The sequence below is a fragment of the Oppia nitens genome, unplaced genomic scaffold (genome assembly GCF_028296485.1).
Source record: "Oppia nitens isolate AA-2021 unplaced genomic scaffold, nextdenovo-longstitch-racon4-pilon3 scaffold21_pilon_pilon_pilon, whole genome shotgun sequence".
Taxonomy (NCBI): Eukaryota; Metazoa; Arthropoda; class Arachnida; order Sarcoptiformes; family Oppiidae; genus Oppia; species Oppia nitens.
In genome coordinates, this window is record NW_026533201.1 from 1330001 (window position 1) to 1355361 (window position 25361).

The following is a 25361-nucleotide window of genomic DNA, read 5'->3' on the forward strand; positions in this document are numbered from 1 at the left end:
TTGAAAAATGTAAAAATGTTTACGGTTGCTATGAAAATTCATACATTTTTCATCAACGAAACGAAAATATTAGTTATTCCGATGGAAGCTATTCGATTGAAATCGAAAAATTAAGTGATTTGAATATTATTTATGAAGAATCGACTAAAATTTCATGGGAAGAATACTTGTGTCTGATTGTTTCGTTACTTGGATTTCATTTTGGTTTTTCAATACTATTATTAATAGAGAGTTTTGCAAAATTTTTAACTTATTTAAGTGGAAAATATTTGTTAACAAAACCAAAGCCAAAGAAACTCGAGGATAACCTAACTGTCGATTATCATGTTGGCGACAATAATGTCGTATTACGACCAATTGTTACTAATCCAATGGTTACCAATACAGTCAATAGTAATCCCATCCATACCGACAATCGTAATGTTAATTCAGTTAATCGTAATCGTAATTTATTAGTTCGAAGACCACGCCTAATAACACGTGTCACACCCAACCCTATCGTACCCGACCATATCGTTCCCGACCCTATCCAAACCAAACCTATTGTACCGAATCGTATCGTCAATAATCCAATTGTTCCCAATATTATGTCAAACAATCGTATTGTAAACAATCGCGTGTCCAAACAATCCAATTGTATCAAATCGTGTCGAAAATAGTCCAATAATACACAATATTGTCGTTAACAATCCTATTATCCCCAACAGTGTGCCTACTATTCGTCCAAATAATGTATCATTTCGTCGACAAAAAAGTCAACTTTATTAAAAAAAATCAAAAAAAAAATTATAAAACACATATAAATTAACAATATAATTGGCACCCATATAAACATATTGCATAACAATTACTAATCGCATAATAATAGTAAGTAATAGTATCTATTAACAAACTGAAAACTAATTATATGTTTTTATTGTTTTTCAAAAATTTTTAGTAAACAATTTTTTTGTTATAAAAAAATTATTATCACTATATTTATGGCTATTTGTTCGCCACTATTGATGTAAACATTTTTTGTTGTTGTTAATGAATATTATCGACGGTTCAGTTGACGTGTATTGTTATGGATACCGATGCTGACTGTATGTATGGATAATCTAAGCACCGGTAGCTTTTTTTTGGATAAGTTAGTTCATATACATAGTTTGTACTCATAATTAGCTAATATGACTAAAAATTTTTTGTCTATCACTAGTACTTTCAATATGTCGTATCTACCGGTGCTTTGTCGATGGTTTGTCCTTAAATACAAGTGTTCTATCAATAGTGGGGTATCGGTATGTCCTAAACCTGTGCTGTTCATAGTTATGTTACTACCTGTGCTGTCAAACACATTGTTGTTGTTGTTAAGTATATATACAAATAAAACAAACATAATTATGGCTATTTGTTTGCCAATATTGATGTAAACATTTTTTTTATTGATGGATACTATCGACGGTTCAGTTGATTGTTATGGATAACGATGCTGTCTGTCTGTCTGTATGGATAATCTAAGCACCGGTACCTTTGGATAAGTTAGTACCCAATAGTTTGTTGTCATAATCAGCTAATATTTATATTAATAGAAAAACTTTTTTTCTATCTATAGTACTGTCAATATGTCGTGGTGTCTACCAGTGCTTTGTCGATGGTTTGTCCCTTAAATACAGGTGTTATGTCAATATTGGTCTAACAGTTATGTCTACCTGTGCTTGAATTTACTACCCKGTACTGTCAAACACGATTGTTGTTGTTGTTGTTAAGTATGTATACAAAAACAAACATAATTACTATCAATATCTTAAAAATTATTAGAAAACATAATTTTTTTAATTATAAAATAGTATTGTTGTTTTTTTTTGGTGGTACCGATGCTACCGGTGCTGTCGGTGGTCGGGCAAATACAGGAATATCGATGCTGGTGTCTAAGCACCGGTACCTTTTGAATAAGTTGGTAGATAATAGTTTGTACTCATAATCAGCTAATATGACCAAAAAAATTTTTATATCAATAGTGCTGTTGTGTCTATCGGTGCTACCTATGATTTGKCCTTAAATTCAAGTGTTATGTCAATAGTGGGGTATCTGTATGTCTATACCTGTGCTTGAGGTTACCACCCGGTGCTGTCAAACACATTGATTGTTGTTATTGTTAAGTAAGTATACAAAAAACAAACATAATTACTATTAATGTCTTTAAAAAAATTTTATAAAATAATTTTTTTTATCTATAAATTTAGTTTTTAGTACCTATTTTACCCGTGCTGTCTGCGGTCGGGCCAATACAGCCGGTATCGATGATGATGTTAAAAAAATTTATGTCAATAGTGGCGAACATATACTGTATTTTTTTTTTATATAAATTATATTTTTTGAAATTTTAAATTACATATAATATACTCAAAAACCGTATATATATATATATATATATTGTATATTAGTTTATATTAGTATATAAACTATAGATAAACGTAAAAATTATTAATTAATTAATTAATAATTAATTAATAATTAAACACTTTTACACATTAAAACATAAAAACATAAATGTACTGTAGATTTAATACTATTAATAATTATATTATAATTATTACTAATTATTATATTATATAATTTACATTAATTATCATTTAATTAATAAATATTATTAATTATATAATAATAATATTATTAATTATATAATAATAATATTATTATATTTATTTTATATTAATTAATATATACATATATATTACATATATTATTATTATTATTATCTTTGAATATTTAATAATACTGTAATTAACACACAAAAAAATCAGTACACTATTAATAGTAAGTAAAATAATTATTATAATAATAATTTTATTATAAAGTATTATACATTTCTAATGATTATTTAATGTAATAGTCTAATAATAATTTTAGTTTAATAAGATATATAGTATAATAATTAATGATGTTTTGTAAAGAAAAAATAGTTTATTTATTGTTAACTATTTTTTATTTAATTACACTATTTAATGCAATTGATAAAAATTGTTTTCAAAATTCATTACTATATATATATATATATTAATTTCTATAAAAACAAATTATTTTATATTTAAATATAAAGCTATTATATAATAATTATGATAAGTATTTAATAGTTCAATAAAAATTTCAAATAGAAAATTAATTTTTCAATAATATATTTAATAATTAACTTAAATTATTTTTAAAAATATTGTTACTAAACATTTTATTAATTATATTAATAGATAATATTAATATTTATAAATACTTTTTAAAAGATAAACTAATTACTTAATAATTTATTATATATATATAAATCTAAATGTTTTAATTATTTTTTTTATAAAAAAAAATATTGTAATTAAAGTATTTAATTTTGTTGATAATTATTATTAAGAATTTTTTGTTTAAAGAAAAATTATTTATATATCTCTAAAAATTTTATAATCAGTCATTTATTATTATATTATATTATTGATTCATACAATTATAAGATTAATAATTATATATAATTATTAAATAATTATTTCATTATAGTAAAAGTTAGTATACACTATTAATGATTATTTATTTTTGTAATATACTTTTATAGTAATAATAGTATTTTTATAATAATTATATTGAAAATATAATAATAATAAATGTTTATWAATAGATTTATTTGTTAATTTAATATTATATTTATACAATTAAAAACTAATATTTCTAATTAAAAAAACATTTAACTGACTTATTTTTAAAAAAAATTGATTTATAAAATGTTATTAGATTAGATTAGGTTAGGTTAGGTTATGTTATGTTAGGTTAGGTTAGGTTAGGTTAGGTTAGGTTAGGTTAGGTTAGGTTATGTTAGGTTAATTTAGGTTAGGTTAGGTTAGGTTAGGTTAGGTTAGGTTAGGTTAGGTTAGGTTAGGTTAGGTTAGGTTAGGTTAGGTTACAAAATAAATTCATTTTGTTCATTTAATTAATTTTCATTGATTCTATTGTCTTTTATTAATTTTAAAGCCATTAAGTGCAAGATACTCCGTTACAAGTTCTCTTACATTCCATTTCTGATACACATGGCTGACCTTTACCCTTTTTCTTTACAGTATGACTTGGTTGAGCTAATAAAAATTATTTTTATTTTCATGGTTACAATTAATATATTTTTAAAGTAATAGACAAACATACATAAAGATTTAATTATTAAAAATATATAGAATTTAGTTATCTAAATAGATATCATTAGTTTTAATTGTTTACATATATATATATATATATTATATTACCTGAAATTATTTGATAGTAATTAATTAGTATAAACATAATTACTAGTAAAGCGAGAATCAATAGTTTTTCAATCATTGTCAAAAATCTAAATTAATGCCTTTTATTTGATTTATTTTGTTTTATTAGTTTTTAATTAATCTATACTAAATAAAATGGTCACCACTAATACTCAATTAATAAATATATTAAAAATTTTATAAGCTTTTATTATTTTACATGTTACATGTATATTAATTAAATTAAATAATATATACGTGTTATAAACAGATGTTTTAAATTTATAAAATCCTAATATTAATAATACTTAAAATTACAGGAAAACTTTTATTTTAAAATCTAGAAAATTAGTATATTAAAATGTTATTTTAAAAAACTAGCATTATAGAATTGAATTATATTATTTTTATACTTTTTTTTATAATAAATCTATTTACTATTTTTACATAAGATTAATATTTATTAAAAAATATATTTTTTGTAAATATTAATCTTTTGTTAATTAATTTACATTTATCTTAAATAATATTTGAAATTATGTTTATATTTATATTAAAATATTTGAGTGAATTATTAACAATGGTATCAGGTAGTAAATTATAATGATTCAAATTTAATAGTATTTTTTATATTAAATATAGTTTATACTACCTGAACTAACACTACCTGTTTATTACAGTTACATAAATTACATATTTACTGTATATTATTTACTGTAAATATAATATTTAATATAATATATTTTTAAAGATAAACATTAGTATACATTGAGTCATATTTATATTAATAATACATAGTTCATTAAGAAATCGTTTAACAATTTCTATAGTTATTAAAATTTATTTTTTTTAGAAAATTTTATTTATGTGTAATAACTGTACTAATATGCAATCGTCTAACAAAATATAAACATTCATTAAAATAGTACAATCAAGTCATTTAAAAAATATACATAAATGTATGATATTTTATTGATAGCAATTCAATTAGACTAATGATTTTTTTTAATAAATAATAAGTATTAATAGTATGTATTATTTTGATAAACAATAAAAATATTGCTTATATAATATTATGTAAAAAATATTACTAGTACATTTAGTTTTTTATTAGTAGTAGATATCAAATTAATTTATTTAATTATAAAAAATCTATGTATCATATTATTTAAGATGTTTTTTAAAATATTGGGTATAATTTTTTATGGCTTTGGTTTAATAGGTTTTTTACAACAAACTTATAAAATTAGTCAACTATTTTTTTCATACGATGTAAATACTAATGTCTTAACTGAAATAAGTTCACAAATACCAGGGCTAACAATATGTATTTACAAAGCTTCATTAATTAATGAAAATATCCATAGAAATTATTTAACAACTAGTATTGATACTGAAACAAATGAAACTGAATCATACTTTGATTATCTGAAATTCAACAATGATTTCTCATTAACACAGCAAATGAATGTTATTAACTTTTTGGATAAAGTTTTGAAATGCGAAGTTATTAACAATAGTAATGGTGATTATAAATATGATGATTGTTTTAATAGTATGATTATTACAAAATCAATTGAATGGAATTTAGTTTGTTTTACTTTTAATTCCAAATTTCAATTTAATACTATTGCTACTACGAACCCGATAACTACTCTTCAATCAACAAGTGTCTATAGATTAACCGTTATTGATAAAACTAAAATAATTGATAATTTATTAGTAATATCAATACATTCACCCACTAAACTACTTTATGATGGCGTTCAAAAGGATGCGCTTCTTCTATTCATGAGAAAACCTTACGACACGACTTTAATAAACTACAATCATAAAATTGTATCGTTAACTAAGCTTAATAACCAAGGTTATAAATGTTCAGAGAAGTCTTACGTTAAGCAATGTGAAATTGAATGCATTATTGACGGAACTATTAAGGAAACGAATACATATCCTGGAAACTATTTATGGTATTCAAAACTTTCATCAAGATATTCATCCTACAGTCAATTCAAATTTAATTTCTCTACCATAATTAACAGGAATTTATTGGACAGCGAATGTTTTGATAAATGTAAATTAGATCTAGACTGTACTCAAAACTATTATAGTTCATTCAGACAAAATGAATTTGAATATCTATCAAATAATTCATATGAAATTAATATAAACAAACTAAACGACCCGGATCTAACGTATGAAAAAACCATCAAGATAACATGGGAGGAATACGTTTGTCAAATGGCAGCACTATTTAGTTTGTTTTACGGTTATTCTGTACTATCCTTGACAAACATCCTGTTGAAATCAATACGATGTTTTTGTAAAAACTACCTGGTACTTTGCCAAATTAATAATCGTGTTGGTAATACTACTACCAATAATAATACGGTTGTTTTAAATAATCCGGTTGTTATTTATAATGTCGAAAATAATAGTGCAGTCGTTAATCCAAGTGTTAGCGATACCGCTGAAGTTAATCCCAGTATTGTTATACCTATTACTCGAAATCATAGTCAAAATAATCAAAATAATAATAATAATAATAACCAATCAGTTCGGCCGAAACAAAGACGACTATTAGTTAAGAAAAATTACAACAAAAATAAAATCATTATTAAGTATATATATATGATGTATATATATATATATATATATATAATGTATATATAATTTTTATTATTTAAAAAAAATTAAAACATTTCATCTATATCATAATAATTAATATGCACCATATTTTTAATTTTAAGTAAATATGTTTTTTTACAATAATTATTTTATCATTAATCAATTAACTTATAATTATATATTTTTTTATAGTAAACAGTTTTTTATTAATTAGTTAATCTATACAACTATTAAAAAAATTCACATAAAAATACAATAAATTTTTAGGTAAGATTATTATTATRTTAATACATTAATTAATTATMTTTATWATTATAATACTATTATTATATAAGTATATATAAGCTATTATATACACACTACTAATGATTATTTAATTGAATATATTATWCAAATATTATTWTACTTATACTATAATATATATAATAATTAATATTGTTTTTTATATATATATAAAAAAAATAGTTATTACWGTCTATGAGCAATAATATTAATCAYACATAACTGGYCRACAATAAGKTTGGATATAAAAATTGAGCAWTGTAAAAAATATTTTAAAATAATAAATATAATTGTAATTGATTTATTTTTTTTTAATTAATTAGACAATCATTATTAATATCATTATTAACAGTAACTTATATTATCATAATATTCACATATAAAAAACATCATCATATTTAATATTGTAAGTAAATATTTACATTAAATAAAAATTTAAATAATTAATTAACTTATAATTTTATTTATTTGTTTTTAAATTTTTTTATATTAATCATTYTAACATGCAAATAAAATCACATAAATATAATTGTTGTTTTAATTTTTATCAGTAAGTTAAATATATAWATATATATATATAGCATATAATACACTTTATTATTATAGATTATTAAATAAAATTTATATTAAATTTTAATTATATGATTCATATTAAAAAAATTATTATTATATATAATTACATATAATGATTATTTTTATGTATTATACTATTAATAATAATAATTTTTTGTAGTATACTATGAGATAATTAAAAAAAATGTTTATTAAAGTTATATTTATTATTATTATGTCATTATTATTATAGGTATGTCTACCGGTGCTGTCAATGATTTTTTTTGGTGGCCAATGATAATGTCAACTACCAGTGCTTTACAAAAATTTTGTCTATTTTCTCAAACATTTATTATTATTCAAATAAAATTGAGTTTAATATGTATTAGCTTTTTGTTTGTTTGTTAATTATTGTTATTAAACTATAAATAATATAATATTAGTTAGATTTAAATAAAAAATAATTTGATTTTTATATTTATTTTATTTAAAAAAATTAGGGTTTAATTTATTTTTAGGTTTAATTAATTTATTTAAATTATCAGTTTTTTTGCTAACCAAAACACATTTTTTATAAAAAAAATATTAAAATTAAATAATTTTTGTTTATTAAATAATTTTTTCGATTAGTATTATTAGGATTAAAAAAATACTACATTTATATTTCATTTATAGATTATTATTATTATTATTACATATTATTAATTATTTTTATATAAGTTAAATGATTCATATATTTTTATAAAAAATATAATATCATATAATTTTTACTATTAATTATATATATATATATATATATATATAAATGTTATATAAATACATTACTAATGATTATTTAATGTATTCATACAAATAATATTAAATAATATTAAATATAATTAAAGTTGTTTATTAAAAAAATTGTTTATTTATTGTTATTATGTTTATTATTATAACAAAATTATATTTAATGTAAAATAACTTATTTTCTGTAATACTATTATAATATATATATATATATATATATATATAAATAATATCATAAAAAGTTTTCTTATTATAATCTAATTAATTACAAATAAGTTAAATTATAAGATGATTTTATTTAATCAATTTTATTTAATTACTAATTATTTAGTTAAAATATAAAATTATGACAATTTATATATATATATATTGTGTTATTATTAAATAAGTATTTTTGTTAAAAAAAATTATAAATAAATTAAACTTAAAAAAATTTAAACTAACTAAATTTTAATATAAAAACTAATATAAACAAAATTATATTAATTAATTATATGTATTTATATTTTTATAGTTTATCAGTTAAACTGTTCAATTAATAATGTCTATAAATTAATTTATCTAATAATCTTATTATCCATAATAAAAATTTTACAGTTTTTAATAATATAAAAAATTATTGCATTAAAAAAATAAAACATTTTTTATATCATATATATTTATATACATGTATATATATACAGTATATATTGTTTTTTATCTAATTTTTAAAAAATAATAGTAATTAATATAATTAATAATTATACTGTAATGATATATGAATTTTACTAAAATTTATTTTTAAAAAAAATATTTACAATATGTAATTTATGTAAAGAAAACATAATATATTAATTAACTTAAAATATTTAAATAAAAATGAAATTATATGTTATGAAAAAAAATTATTAGTGTTTATAAATAATAAATAAATATTTATATAATATTTGCAGATAGTTTAAAAAATGTAATTTTTTTTAAGTAAACAATATAAGTTGATTATTATTTTTTTTAATTAAAAAAAATGTACTACCTAAATAATAAAATATTGTTATATGCAACTCTAGTAATTATATTTGCAAACAATTCAACCATATTATCATCAAATAATTTTAACTATAACATTGGCAATCCTACTACTAATGATAATAATAATAATAAATGTCCAGAAAACTGGCAACCCTATGATGACCAATTAAAATGTGTTAAAATTGTCGAAAATCATCACTTAGTTTCATATGATTATGCTGGAAAATTATGCCAGAAAATAGCTAATCAATCTAAAGTATTGACAATACGATCCCCAGGTGAACAAAAGTATCTAGAACAATTGATATTTGTTGAACAAAAAATTGTCGACCCTGTTTGGCTAGATTTGAAAATTGATCCCGATACTATTCAATCCGAACCGTATTATCTGCATACTAATTATACTAATAATAGATATACTAATTGGGCACCTGGTCGTCCTAGAAATCTATCCAATAACCAATGTGTCCAGATGCAATCGCAAATAGTATCTGAGCTAGGTCATTGGTTTGATGTACCRTGTAACAAACGTAATATGGTTGTCTGTGAAATGTGGCAACAATTGAGCCAGGATCAATTAGTTAGTAGGCTAGTTGATCTAGATCAACTATACTCAACTAGGCTAGCCAGTTTGGAAACTAGATTACAGCAGCTACAATCTAATCTGGATGCTTTACGCCTAGAATTGGATATGGTTAAAAAATTAAATAATAATAATAATAATAATAAAAATAATAATAATCAGGATAATAATAATAAAAATAATAATAATCAGGATAATAATAATAAAAATAATAATAATCAGGATAATAATAATAAAAATAATAATAATCAGGATAATAATAATAAAAATAATAATAATCAGGATAATAATAATAAAAATAATAATAATCAGGATAATAATAATAATAATAATCAGGATAATAATAATAATAATAATAATAATAATAATAATAATAATAATCAGGATAATAATAATAAAAATAATAATAATCAGGATAATAATAATAAAAATAATAATAATCAGGATAATAATAATAATAATCAGGATAATGTACAGCATGCTCGGAAAAATGATACTAGTAAAATTATCAATAGTTTACTAGGTAATCAATTGCCTAGTAAGCAAAAAAATCAACGATCATCTCATTGGGAGTCGAACCCAAACCCTACGATTGAATTATCRGYTCAGATACCACTGGGCTATGTCTATGTACAATATCCGGGACAACCCGAACCGGCCGCACTRTGGCCSGGRACACAATGGCAAGATTTGACCCGACAGTACGCGGGCCTATTTTTCCGAGCCCAGGGTCMCGATACGGCACCCTATGGCCAGATACAGGAKGCCACCAACTATTCCCGATTTAAGTCTAGAGCGGCACCTGGATGCAACATGTTTCAGCTACTGGACCGCCAGTGTAACCACCAAAATAGTTGGCCACCTCCTATTAATCAAGGTTATTGGATTTATACTAGCGATGATCTGGTCACCCTAGATGAACTATATGGTAGACATTTTTATGTTAGCCGCGGCGGCAACGGTGGCGGTGGCGACRGTGGYCAGAATCGGCCCCGCAATACGGCTATTAGACTATTTAAACGTGTTTAATAATAATAATAAATGTGCATGCTAATATTTTATTGTTGTTGTTATTGATTATATTTTTATAAAATATAATTTAATTATTAAATAATAATTAATATATATTATATACAGTATATTCATGGTTAATCTAATAATTTTATTGTTATAAATTTTTAATTTACTTATATAATTATAAACTTTTATTTATCAACAAGGTGTGGTTGCCAGTTTAATTAGCCAATGGTTTGGTTTCAATATGATCTATATATTTCATCTGGCTAAGTTTGTCTATAATCTAAATAATAAATATCTCCACAAAAAGCAGCTAGCTAATAATGTTGATGTAGCTGATAACCCTACTACCAGTAGTAGTAGTAGTATTATTATTAATGGTAATAATAATAATAATAAGAAAAATAATAAGTTATTATTTAAACAAGTTATTAAAAAATAATTACCATCGACAACAATTTCAATTTGTACAACCTCATATTAAAATATCAATATCAATATAGTTTTCAATCATATAAATCTAAATAATAAGTATCTCATCAAAAAGCAACTAGCTAGTTGATTTAATAAAAATTTATTAAAAACAATTAAAAACAATTGAAATTTGATAAATCCTAAAATTACAATAACAATCTAAATTAAAAAAAAAATATATAAATATTATTATTACTATTTTTTATATTTATTAAAATGTTCACTAAAAATATTTTTTTTATATATTAAATTTACTAGATTATTTAAGTTTTTTCAGATAATATAATCAAATCTTAATAATACTGAATTAATTAAAACGTATACATATATTTTTTTAAAAATAAATTATACAAAATTATTATTTTAATAAAAAATAATTGTATTAAATCTTTTTATAATTCTAAAAAACATTTAAAAATTAGCTACTTATTAATATATAATATTGATGCTATTTTTATTTTTACAGTTTAATGATTAATGTTAAATGATTGTAAAATTATATATTTATTTTTATTATTATTATTATTATTATTTAATTAATTATTATTTTTCTTGGATAAATGGTATATAATTCCTATATTAAAAAAAAATAAATATCAAATTAATAAATAAATTAGTATTATTGTTAAATTAAAAAAAAATATTAATAAATTAATTGTATATAATTAAAAACTATTTAAAAAACTATTAATTAATACCAGTTATGTAGGCGTTTCCTAAAATATTTATCGATGTCCTAATACGGTCTCTATAATTATATTATRATAATAATATAGATATAAATTTAAATTTAAAAAATAAATAATTATTAAATTTAAAAAATAAATAATTATTAATTTTAGATTTAAAAAATAAATAATTATTAAATTTAAATTTAATAAATAAGTTATTCTTAAATTTAAATAATAAATTATTATAAAATTAAATTTAATAATAATAATTATTTTTTTAAATTTCAATAATTACTAACAAAAGCCAATCGACAGCTATAATAATGGATACATCGGTGGCCGGTAAACCCAGTGTCGACAATACCAGTACAATGGTAACCATACTGCCCGACGGTAGGCCACCGGACATGGATGCCGCTACCGATGTTACTAATGTCAAAATTAGTTGACCAGGGTTCAATGATTGGCCATTTATTTGGGCAATAAATAGACTGGCAATGGCTATGAACATTGATGTACCAGTTTTATGAAATACCATTGTCAATGGCAATACAAATTGTGTTACCTTGGTTAAAATTAGTATAAAAAATAAAATAAATTTGTTAAATAATTAATATAGTTATTATATAAATTATAAATTATATATATATATATAAATATCAATAGATTCTATATTTAAAAGTAAATAATTTTAAAAAATAATAATAGAAGTTATATTTAAATAATTATTTTTTAAAAATTATTATCTTTTTTTAATAATAAAATGTTTTATATAAATAATATAAATAAGTATTGGTTGTAATAGGATATTATGTTTTACTTTAAAAGCACTAAAAAAAATTTAAATTATTAATTACAGTATATTATAATAATATATTAGCTATCAATATTATACTATACTTACGTTACAAACTTAGTATTTAACTAATAATAATAATAATAAGTAAAAAATTATTTAATAATAATAATTTTTTTATATAAACTGTAACAAATTACTAATGTATAAAACTATAGGTAATTATAAAGTTTTAATTTTTAGGTATTTTAGTGATGAGCAGAGCATTAATTTATTTAAATATTTAAATAACAAAAAAACTATATATATGTATCAATATATATTATATGATTTATATATTTTTATAAATTATTACTAATCAATAAAAAAACTATTAATTATTTTCGCTCCAAAAAAAATTATAATAACTTATTGCTTATAATATTTTAATACAATAATAATTAAAATAATTTATTAATAATAACTTATTTATAAACTGTAATAAATTAATTATATATATATATATATATATAACTATAGATAATTATAAAGTTTTAATTTTACTTATTTTAGTGATCATCAAAAATATTAATTTATAATAACTTATTGCTTACAATTAATTTTAATGCAATAATAATTTTTTTTAAATAATTTTTGAAATAAATTACTTGTTTATCAATTTTCAGGCCATCTTCGAGACACCTGAACAGCACCGGTAGTGTCGCTGCCGATGACGAAGTACCCAATGCCGTAACCCATGCCTGTAGGATACCCACGAAAAACGGTACAGGAGATTGGCGTACAACCAACCAGTACAAACCGGGTAATACCAGAAACCCATAGACTAGACAACCTATGCATACCAATGCCATAAACACGCCTAACTGTGCACCCAATGCCCACACATTGTCGATGGCCAACAATTTGCCGGCTATTAGCGAGGCTATACCTATCGGTGAATACCACATACATATGGCAACCAATTGCATGGTTATATCGTTCAAAATGGTAAACCATTGGACAAGTAGCCGATAACGGGCCGGTTGTCTGGCACATAGTAGACCCACGCAAACAAAAAATACAATTATACCCAATGTATTGGTTCCTGGTTTGGATACCAGTTCCCGATGCTGTTGTTGACTACCTAGTTTAGTTAAATATTTATTTATTTATTTTTTTTTGATAAAATGCTTAATTAATTATTTTTTTAAACTAATTAAAAAATTAAATTAAATAGTTTTATTTTTAGCTATTTAAAAATAATTTTTTTATTATTAATTTTTTTTGGTTAGATAATATTGACAAATAATGATAGCTAGATTAATTTTTGAAAATAATTATTTAATATTATCAAGTAAATAAATAATTAGCTTTTAAATATGGCTTAAAACTTACTAAAAAATAATTAAAAATAAAATAAATTTTTTTATATCAATTTACTACTATTATTAAAAATAAATAAACTATTTTTTAAAATATATATTATAAATATTATTATTATAATAATTACTAAATAATAAATAAATAAAATTATATATAATTAATAAAAATATAAATAATTAATAAAAATTAATAAAAATATATATAATTAAATATTTATAAATAACTTATTTATATATAAAAATAATTAATATTATTTACATTTAAAAATATTTTTTTAAAAAAATAAAATAAAAAACCTACCTGTCCATTGGGTAGCCGTATGGGCAAACATTGCTTCGACAATATTTTCGGGAAACAAATTACGGGCCAAATCTAATAGTGCGTCCAAAGTGCTAACATCGGGTGCAATGGTGGTAAAACTACTACTACTAGTGTGACCAGATTTGATAGCGGGATTGCCTGGACTGACCACCAATACCATAGCCAATCCCAGTGCAGTCGACAACATGGATGTACCAGTAAAATACATCAGACACTGCCGGCCCATACGGCCACTGTTTGCCCGATGATCGGTACTGCTATCGGTGGCCAACCCGATGACCAGTGCCGACACCATTAGCGGCAGTATAAGCATCTTCAAGGCTCGCATCAGTAGTTCGCCGGGAAATCCGATTAACAGTATTAGGGTTTCCGATGGTGTGGTTAACCGAAACAAACTGCCGGCCACTGACCCGACAATTACCGATGCAATGGTCAACACTAGTAACAAGTTTTTTTGTAGCCATGTCTGAGAGGAACTGGCGGTCAATAAAATGTCGACTTGTTTTGGCTGATTGATCACTGATTGCATTATTATTATTACTATTATTATTAATTTTTTTTTAATAATATTTATTAATTAAATTAATTAATTAATTATTTTAAAATAAAATTATTTAAAAAATATTAACATTTAACAAATAATAATAACATTTATATATTTTTTTTTCGTAATAACTATTTAAATAAAGTTTTATTATTTATTTAATAATATTTATTAATTTAATCAATTAATTATTTTAGTTAAAATAAAATTATTAAAAAATATTAACATTTAAAAAAATAAATAATAATAACATTTTTATAATTTTTTGTTGTTGTAATAACTATGTAAATAAAGTTTTATTATTTATTAAATTATTATTTTTTTTTGTAAATTTATAATTTAGATTAATGTATAATATAAATAAAATTTAATAAAAATAAATTTTTATAATTGATAACAAGTTAAGTATTATACAACAGTATATTAATAGTAATGTATTATTGAAGTAATATTTATATATATTTATTATTATTATTAATATACTATTCAATAAAAAAAGCTGTTAGATAAGGACAGTTAGCTTACAGCTAACTGTCCTTCAACTTAATCTATTTTTAAAATTTAATTAATTTGGAAGATAAATATAATATAATACAGTAAATACTTACATTAAAAAAATAAATTTATGATGTTAGATAATTTAATCAAAATAAATATTATTAAATTAATAAAAATATTTATATACAAAATATTTTAAACAAATAATTTAAAAAATATATATATTATGTTATTTAAGTCATATTAATTTTTTTTAATAATTTTCATATCAATAGCATGGTAATTTTTGTGTAAATTATAAAAATAAACAAAAATATAAACTTTTAATTTATGTAAATTTTATAATTTATTTTATAAAATATAAATATAATTTGAAATAAAAAATGTTATTTTAATTTTCTAATTAATTAAGAAAATACATAAAAATTTAAAGCAAATTATATCCAATTTTTTACTTAATCAATGTTAACGACAATAAATTTAATTTAATGTTTTATTTTTACAAAATAATTAATGGATATCTAATTTTAAATATAAAATCTATTAGTCTATTAGATTTAAATATACATTATATATATTTATATATAAATTTTGAAAACAACATTTATTTTTTATTATTTATTCATATCATTAGTTAACATATAATAATAATAAGCCAATAAATAAATAATTATTACTAAACAACATTAATTATTATCAACTTTATTATATATTATACTAAAATATATAATTATTATAATATATTATATTAAATAATCATTAGTAGTGTATAAAATAATTTCTATAAAAAAATTAATAATAAATATTTTATATGATATTTCTATTATAATAATAATAAATATGAATCAGATATAAATATGATATATATATTTATGTTAATAATTTAGATTACATTTATTATTATTATTATTATCTAAATATAGGCAATAAAAAAAATAATTATTTTCAATAAATTTAATTATTTATTTATATATATATTTTGAATAAAAATTAAAATTATTAGAATAATTATTAAAAATTATTTGACATTAAATAAGTTAACAATAAATAAAAAATATTTTCTTTTAATAAAAAAACATTAATTATTATATTATAGTAGACATAATGTATAATAAAGTATAATTAGTACTGTATATTATTATACATTAAATAATCATTAGTAAATTTATAATTAACTTTTTTTTTGATATATGTAATAATAATATAATATTGCAATAATTATAAATATGAATCATATATTTGATTTAAAATCAATAAATATTACATTAAATAATATATTATATATATATATATATATGAAACTTAATATGCATTAAACAATTTTTTTAGTTAATATTAATTATAAATTATTTTATTAACTAATTAATAATTGAACAGCACTTGTAGATAACATATATAAACTATTTATTAGCACAATTATAGCCAATAGGTATAAATAATTTTTATTTTCAAATAACTTATCCATAGCACCCAACCGGTAGCTACCAGTGCTTAGTACTAATCCATAGATCCATTAGATTATCATATAATCGGTAATCACAAAATATAACATTAGAAAAACCTAATTTATATTTTTATAAAAATCCAAAAAAAAAACAATAAAAATTGAAAATATTATTTTTTAATACCTGGTTAATAAAATTTAAAAATTAAAACACAAAATTAAAAAAAAATTAATTTGTGCCATGATGTTTATTGACTAATATATTTAGGTTATATAAATAAGTATAATTGTTTACATAGTAATTGTTGCAATCATTTTAATACTAATTGAATAAATTAAATAAATAAACTAAAAAATTTCAATTATTATAAGTATTTTTAACTAATAATAATTTAATATATATTATTTACTTACTATTAAATTTTTTAATGATTATTGATTATAATGCAGATAATTATCAATATTATGATATAATAATATTATTATTTTGAGTATTTATTATATGTAATTTAAATTTTATAAATTCAATTTTTAATATATATATATATATATTTGACATTATTGACAACAATGTATGGACAGCACCGGTACCAAAATATATTGACATTGACCATTGGGTAGGCATAGCCGACACCAATATTTTAGCCATATATTAGTCAATCCATTAGATTACTGTTGAAAACAAAGTTTTAAAATTTTTTTTCTAAAGAAATTAAAAAATTATTTTTTTTATTGTATACTTACTTACTACAATTAAAACCAATGTGTTTGACAGCACCGGTAGACAAACGGTTTGTTTTTTTGTAAATTATATTTAAATTTAGTAAAAAATACAGTATATGTTCGCCACTACTGAAAACATTTTGTTGTTGTTGTTATTGTTGATGACATTAACATCGGTACGACTGCCCGATCACCGACAGCACCGGTAGAATTGGTACCCAAAAAGAAAAAATTAAACTAAATTTATAAATAAATAAAATTACTTTAATTATAATTTTTTCAAGACATTGATAGTACTTACTTAACAACAATAACACAAAAATCAATGTGTTTAAACAGCACCGGGGTGGTAAACTCAAGCACAGGTATAGACATACCTATACCATACCACTACTGATACAACTCTTGTATTTTTAAGGACAAACCATCGACAAAGCACCGGTAGATAGCACAACATATTGACAGTACTAGTGATAGAAAAAAAAATTTCGGTTAATATAAATATTAGCTGATTATAAGTACAAACTATTGGGTACTAACTTATCCATAAAAAAAAGTACCGATGCTTAGATTATCCATTGAACAGACAGACAGAGCATCGGTATCCATAAAAAAAACACATCAACTGATCCGTCGATAGTATCCATTAACAACAAAAAAAAATGTTTACATCAATAGTGGCAAACAAATAGCCATAAATATATTGACAATAATTTTTTTTATAGGAAAAAATTATTTACTAAAAATTTTTGAAAAATAAAAAACAAATATATAATTAATTTTCAGTTTATTAAACAATTATAATAATAATAATAATTTATAATTACTATTAGATACTATTACTTACAATTATTATGCAATTAGTAATTGTTATGCTTAAAAATGTTTATATGTGTGACAATAACTTTTGATAATTTATAAATGAAAAATAAAAAACATATAATTTTCAGTTAACAGTTCATTAATAGATAATAATAATTATTATTATAGTTTTTTTTATATAATTACTTACGATTTGTAATATTTTATATTTAATTTAAATTTTTTTTAAAAAATATACTTTATATAAAATAAAAATAAAACCAGTATATGTTTGCCACTAATGAAAACATATTTTTTTTGTTGACGTTAGAATAGGTTCGACTGCTGTATTGGCCCGACAGTACTGACAGCACCGGTAGCATCGGTACAACCACCAACAAAAAAAAAACTTAATCCTAATGTATAGGAAATTTAAAAAAATTATTATTAATTATAAAAACTTTTTTTTAAGACATTGATATAGTAATTATGTGTGTTTTTTTTTGTATACTTACATAAACATAAACAAAAATAAAAATCAATGTGTTTGACAGCACCGGTGGTAGACATAACTGTTAGACTAAATAGCACATGTATTTTTAGGACAAACCATCGACAAAGCACTGGTAGACACCACAACATATTGACAGTACTATAGATAGAAAATTAATTTTTTTTTTTTGGTTAATATAAATATTAGCTGATTATGAGTACAAACTATTGGGTATTAACTTATCCAAAAAAAAGTACCGGTGCTTAGATTATCCATACATACAGACAGACAGCCATCATCGSTATCCATAACAATACACGTCAACTGAACCGTCAATTATATCCATCAAAAAGTCAATCATCAAATGTGGCGAACAAATAGTAATATATATTTTGATAATAATTTTTTTCTAATTAAAAAAAATTATTTACTAAAAGTTTGAAAAACAAAATAAAAAAAATACAATTAATTTTCATGTAATTAATGGATAATAATAATAATAATTTTTATTATTAGATATTTTTACTTACTATTAAATGCGATTAGTGTTTAGTTAATGTTGTGCAAAATTTATATGGATGGCAATAATATTGATAATTTATATGTAAAATATTAATAATAAAAATAATAATTATTATTTTTTTTAATAAAGTTGACTTTTTCGGCGACGAAATGATACATTATTTGGACGAATAGTAACCATACTGTTGGGTACAATTGGATTGTTGGGTATACTTGAATTGTTTGCCATACTATTGGGAACAATGGGATTGTTAGCCACATTGTTTGCTTCAATTATGGGTATAATGGGATTATTTGCCAATCGATTGGTAACAATTGAATTGTTTGTCACTCGATTGGTTAGAATTGGATTATGTGCGACAATATTGGGAACAATGGGATTGTTGGCCACATTGTTTGCCACTCGATTGGTTAGAATTGGATTATGTGCGACAATATTGGGAACAATGGGATTGTTGGCCACATTGTTTGCCACTCGATTGGTTAGAATTGGATTATGTGCGACAATATTGGGAACAATGGGATTGTTTGCCACATTGTTTGCCACTCTATTGGTTAGAATTGGATTATGTGCGACAATATTGGGAACAATATTGTTGGAACAATGGGATTTGACAATATTGGGAACAATGGGATTGTTKGCCACATTGTTTGCCACTCGATTGGTTAGAATTGGATTATGTGCGACAATTGTATTGTTTGTCAGACGATTGGGTATAATAGGGTTGATGGAGACACTGACGGGTACTATGGGATTGGTGGAGACACGTGATAGGAGACGTGGTCTTCGAACTAATAAATTTCGATTATGATTAACTGAATTAACATTACGACTGATTTGAATCGGATTATTATTGACAGAATTGGTAACCACTGGATTATTAACAATTGGTCGAATAACGACATTATTATCGCCGACATGATAATAAACATTATGTTTGGGTACAGGTTTCTTTTTCTTTTGTTTATTTAATAAATGCCTTTTGTGTAAATAAGTTAATAATTTTATAAAACTGTCTGTCATTAAAAGTATTGAAAATCCGAAATGAAAGCCAAGTAATGATACAATCAGACATATGTATTCTTGCCATGAAATCTTATCTGATTCTTCGTAAATAACATCCAAATCGTTTAATTTTTCAATTTCGATAAAATAATTTCCATTCAAATTACTACTATTTTCATTTCTACGATGAATAGTATAAGAATTTTCGAAACAACCATAAATATTTTTACACTTTTCTTTACATTTGTTGTTAACGATAGTTTCCTCATCAATGCTTAAAAAAATAAATTTATATTGAACACAGAAACCGTACTTTTCTGATGTTGATTGCCATAGAAAACTATCAGGATATTGATTAGTTTGATTGATGATATTATCAATAAAACATTCACTCTGACATTGTTCATAGTTTGTTATTTCTGAACATTGCCAACCATTAGTATAAACTTTTTTAAACGAAACGATTTTATGACTATAGCTAACATATGTTGTGTCATGATTTTCTAAGGAGATATCAAATGTTTCTTTATAAATACTTTTATAAACTTGTGCTGTTGGCGAGTGTAATGCAATTGTCAGATAGTTTCCAAAGATTTTAGTTCTATTAAAAATTTTCAAATCATAAACAGTTTTTGATTTGAGTGTTGTCTGTTTATCTTCAACAATAATATTATTTTGAAATCTTAAACTAAATGTATAGCAAACTTTTAGATAATCAATTGATTTACTAACAGTCAAACTAGTATAGCAATCATTGTCATTATCATTAGTAGAGATATATTTAAAACTCTGCATTCAATAATTTTATCAATTGAATTGAAAACATTAAATTGTTCTCTTAGTGTGTAATTGTTGTTGAATTCCTCAAAATTAAATGTTAATTGAGTTTTATTTGTTATAGTATTTGAATCACTCTTAATATATTTATTATAAATATGGTCATAGAGTAATGTAGGCTTATAAACACATAGAGTTAGTCCAGGTATTTCATTAATATTTGTTGTCTTAACTCTAGTAATTTTTTCGTATGAAAAATATTGTGCACTAATTATATAAACTTGATATAAACAAAGACATAAATTTAAAAAATTTAAAATATATTTTGATAAATTTAAAAACATAACTTAAATTATATAAGAGATTTACATATAAAATTTTTAACAAAAAATATATATATGCAATTACATTTTTTATGTAACTAAATGTACTAATTATATATATTTTTTACATTACACTTATAAATAATGTTATGTAAAAGCAATTAATGTAAACCAAATGATTATTTAATATTTTATTAAAAAAATATATTTACAATCATTAGTTATATTAGTCATATAAATCATTAACATAACAAAAAATAGTTTATTTTTAAATACCGTATTGCAGTTTGTGTAAGTAAAAATTTTTATTTCTATATTATATTTTTTTGGTACCAATTACTTATTTACAAATATTTTTATATATTTATTTGTACCATTTTCATTTTTAATAAACAAAATTTTTTTATTATTGCATATCTTTAGAAATATTTATTTTTATATATTTCTTAATGAATTTAGTAATTATAGTTGACATGTTATTTTAATAATTATATCATATTTTTATATAATAATTTAATAGCTATTAAATGTTATTTTATATGCTAGTAGTAATACTATTAAACTAAATTATTATATTAGATGTTTTTTTTAAAAAGTTAATATATAAATATTAATATAATATTTTTAATAATACTATATTGATTTATTATAAACTAATAAAAAATGTTTATTCATTAAATATTAAATAATTAGTTTAGTAAGTAAATTTGGTTTTATTTAAGTTTACATAATTTATTATAATATTTATTTTGTTTGTTTAACAGTGTTGGCGAAAACAAAATAATTGTATATAATTGAAAATTTTTAAAAATAGTTTTAAAAAATTAAACTAAAAATAAATTATTCTTAATTAAATTTTTTATTATATAATATATTATGTATAAATTATTAAAAATACTCAGTTAATTATCATAAATGTAAAAATTATTATTTTAACATAAATAAAATATATTATTAATAAAATCTAAACTAGTAAATTCTATTTGTTTTGATTATAAAATTTAATAATAAATAAATAATAATTTAATTATTTATAACTGATAAATACTAAAACGTATAACAGTTTTGTTAATATTTATAGATATTAATTTATGTATATAAGCACCTATATTTGCTATATCTATAATTGATCTAGGTGAACATTCATTAGTAACTAGTTTTAGTAATTAGTTCGCTAAATAGTAATTCAATAATTAATTATTTATAAACAAAAATCTAAAAGAGTGTCAGGGTATTTTGTTGAGATTAATATATTTATTATTTTATAATGATAAAATATTTTATTTAATGTTTTATATTATTAAGTTTAGTTTTTTGGATTTTAAAKAAAATCATTTGGTTTGATTAATTAAATTTACATTAGGTTAGGTTAGGTTAGGTTAGGTTAGGTTAGGTTAGGTTAGGTTAGGTTAGGTTAGGTTAGGTTAGGTTAGGTTAGGTTAGGTTAGGTTAGGTTAGGTTAGGTTAGGTTAGGTTAGGTTAGGTTAGGTTAGGTTAGGTTAGGTTAGGTTAGGTTAGGTTAGGTTAGGTTAGGTTAGGTTAGGTTAGGTTAGGTTAGGTTAGGTTAGGTTAGGTTAGGTTAGGTTAGGTTAGGTTAGGTTAGGTTAGGTTAGGTTAGGTTAGGTTAGGTTAGGTTAGGTTAGGTTAGGTTAGGTTAGGTTAGGTTAGGTTAGGTTAGGTTAGGTTAGGTTAGGTTAGGTTAGGTTAGGTTAGGTTAGGTTAGGTTATGTTAGTCAGACCGATTGCTGATATATATAATTGATATGAAGACACGATTTATTTTATTGTAAAACAATGGAGCAAATGGTAATACAAATGGTAAATAGTTTGTAGATTAGTAGAGTATGAGAAGCGCTGAAGTAGTGAATGTATAGTAAATAAGATTTATATATTAAATATATAGAAATTGATGTCTATGTGTGCAATAATTTTATAAACTTTTTTTAACCATCTGTTTGTAAGTAATATATATTTAATTAAAGTTATATACTGAATAAAAATAGTAATAATTTATCAGTTAATAGCTAACTAAAGGTGTTACTAAAAGTTTTAAGTATTAAGTTTTTCTAAACATATATTATAGATTGATAATTTAAATTAAAAAAAATGGATGTAAAACATTTAATTCATATATCACTATTATTGATTGTATTGATTGATAATTATGGATTGGCTCTAGGTAAAATATTTTTTCTATTTATACTTTGTTGTTAAAAATATTAGATTAAATTATTTTTAGTTTTTTTACTAATTACAATTATTGTTTAAATTTTATTTTATTAAAAAAAAATAATAACAGCATCTACAAATAAATTAAATGGTGAAGATTGTGAAAAAAATGGTGATTGTAAATCTTTTAAATGCCAAACTCAACCACAAACAAAACAACAAAAAATGAATGCAATTAAAATTAGAATATGTGTTCCAAAATAAATTGTAAATTGAAAATTATTTAATTAAAATTTTTTGAGAATTTAAAAAATAAATAAAATGTATGTGTATGTGTATGTGTATGTGTATGTGTATGTGTATGTGTATGTGTATGTGAATGTGTATGTGTATGTGTATGTGTATGTGTATGTGTATGTGTATGTGTATGTGTATGTGTATGTGTATGTGTATGTGTATGTGTATGTGTATGTGTATGTGTATGTGTATGTGTATGTGTATGTGTATGTGTATGTGTATGTGTATGTGTATGTGTATGTGTATGTGTATGTGTATGTGTATGTGTATGTGTATGTGTATGTGTATGTGTATGTGTATGTGTATGTGTATGTGTATGTGTATGTGTATGTGTATGTGTATGTGTATGTGTATGTGTATGTGTATGTGTATGTGTATGTGTATGTGTATGTGTATGTGTATGTGTATGTGTATGTGTATGTGTATGTGTATGTGTATGTGTATGTGTATGTGTATGTGTATGTGTATGTGTATGTGTATGTGTATGTGTATGTGTATGTGTATGTGTATGTGTATGTGTATGTGTATGTGTATGTGTATGTGTATGTGTATGTGTATGTGTATGTGTATGTGTATGTGTATGTGTATGTGTATGTGTATGTGTATGTGTATGTGTATGTGTATGTGTATGTGTATGTGTATGTGTATGTGTATGTGTATGTGTGTATGTGTATGTGTATGTGTATGTGTATGTGTATGTGTATGTGTATGTGTATGTGTATGTGTATGTGTATGTGTATGTGTATGTGTATGTGTATGTGTATGTGTATGTGTATGTGTATGTGTATGTGTATGTGTATGTGTATGTGTATGTGTATGTGTATGTGTATGTGTATGTGTATGTGTATGTGTATGTGTACGTGTATGTGTATGTGTATGTGTATGTGTATGTGTGAATATTTTTTTGCAATTAATTAATAAAGCAATGTAAAATCAATTTTGTTTTTTACTATTTTTGAAACTATATAAATTATTATATATAATAACCAACGTAATTTTTTTTATCAATATAAACCAATATTATATTACAATAA

At 21.5% G+C, this 25361-nt stretch overlaps 2 protein-coding genes across 2 annotated transcripts; both read right to left on the bottom strand.

Moving 5' to 3' along the window:
- Window positions 1–12267: 12267 nt before the first annotated feature.
- On the bottom strand, window positions 12268–15259 carry LOC128953422 (excitatory amino acid transporter 2-like). Its single transcript, XM_054298906.1, has 4 exons — window positions 14706–15259; window positions 13695–14166; window positions 12551–12816; window positions 12268–12328 (listed from the first exon to the last, which is right to left on the bottom strand). Exons 1-4 carry the CDS (start codon window positions 15257–15259, stop codon window positions 12268–12270), a joined length of 1353 nt encoding a protein of 450 aa, XP_054154881.1.
- Window positions 15260–19876: 4617 nt separating this feature from the next.
- On the bottom strand, window positions 19877–21161 carry LOC128953423 (homeobox protein 4-like). The gene is made up of 3 exons (XM_054298907.1): window positions 21154–21161; window positions 20844–21035; window positions 19877–20735 (listed from the first exon to the last, which is right to left on the bottom strand). Exons 1-3 carry the CDS (start codon window positions 21159–21161, stop codon window positions 19877–19879), a joined length of 1059 nt encoding a protein of 352 aa, XP_054154882.1.
- Between the last annotated feature and the right edge of the window lie 4200 nt (window positions 21162–25361).

Excerpts from the sequence above, each read along its gene's own strand:
- LOC128953422 (XM_054298906.1), bottom strand. The coding sequence starts at position 15,259 with ATGCAATCAGTGATCAATCAGCCAAAACAAGTCGACATTTTATTGACC. Across the intron at positions 12,817-13,694 it reads GCCTGAAAATTGATAAACAA|GTAACACAATTTGTATTGCC; the intron begins GTAATTTATTTC and ends ATTTTAACCAAG. Across the intron at positions 12,329-12,550 it reads ATAGCTGTCGATTGGCTTTT|AGACCGTATTAGGACATCGA; the intron begins GTTAGTAATTAT and ends ATATAATTATAG.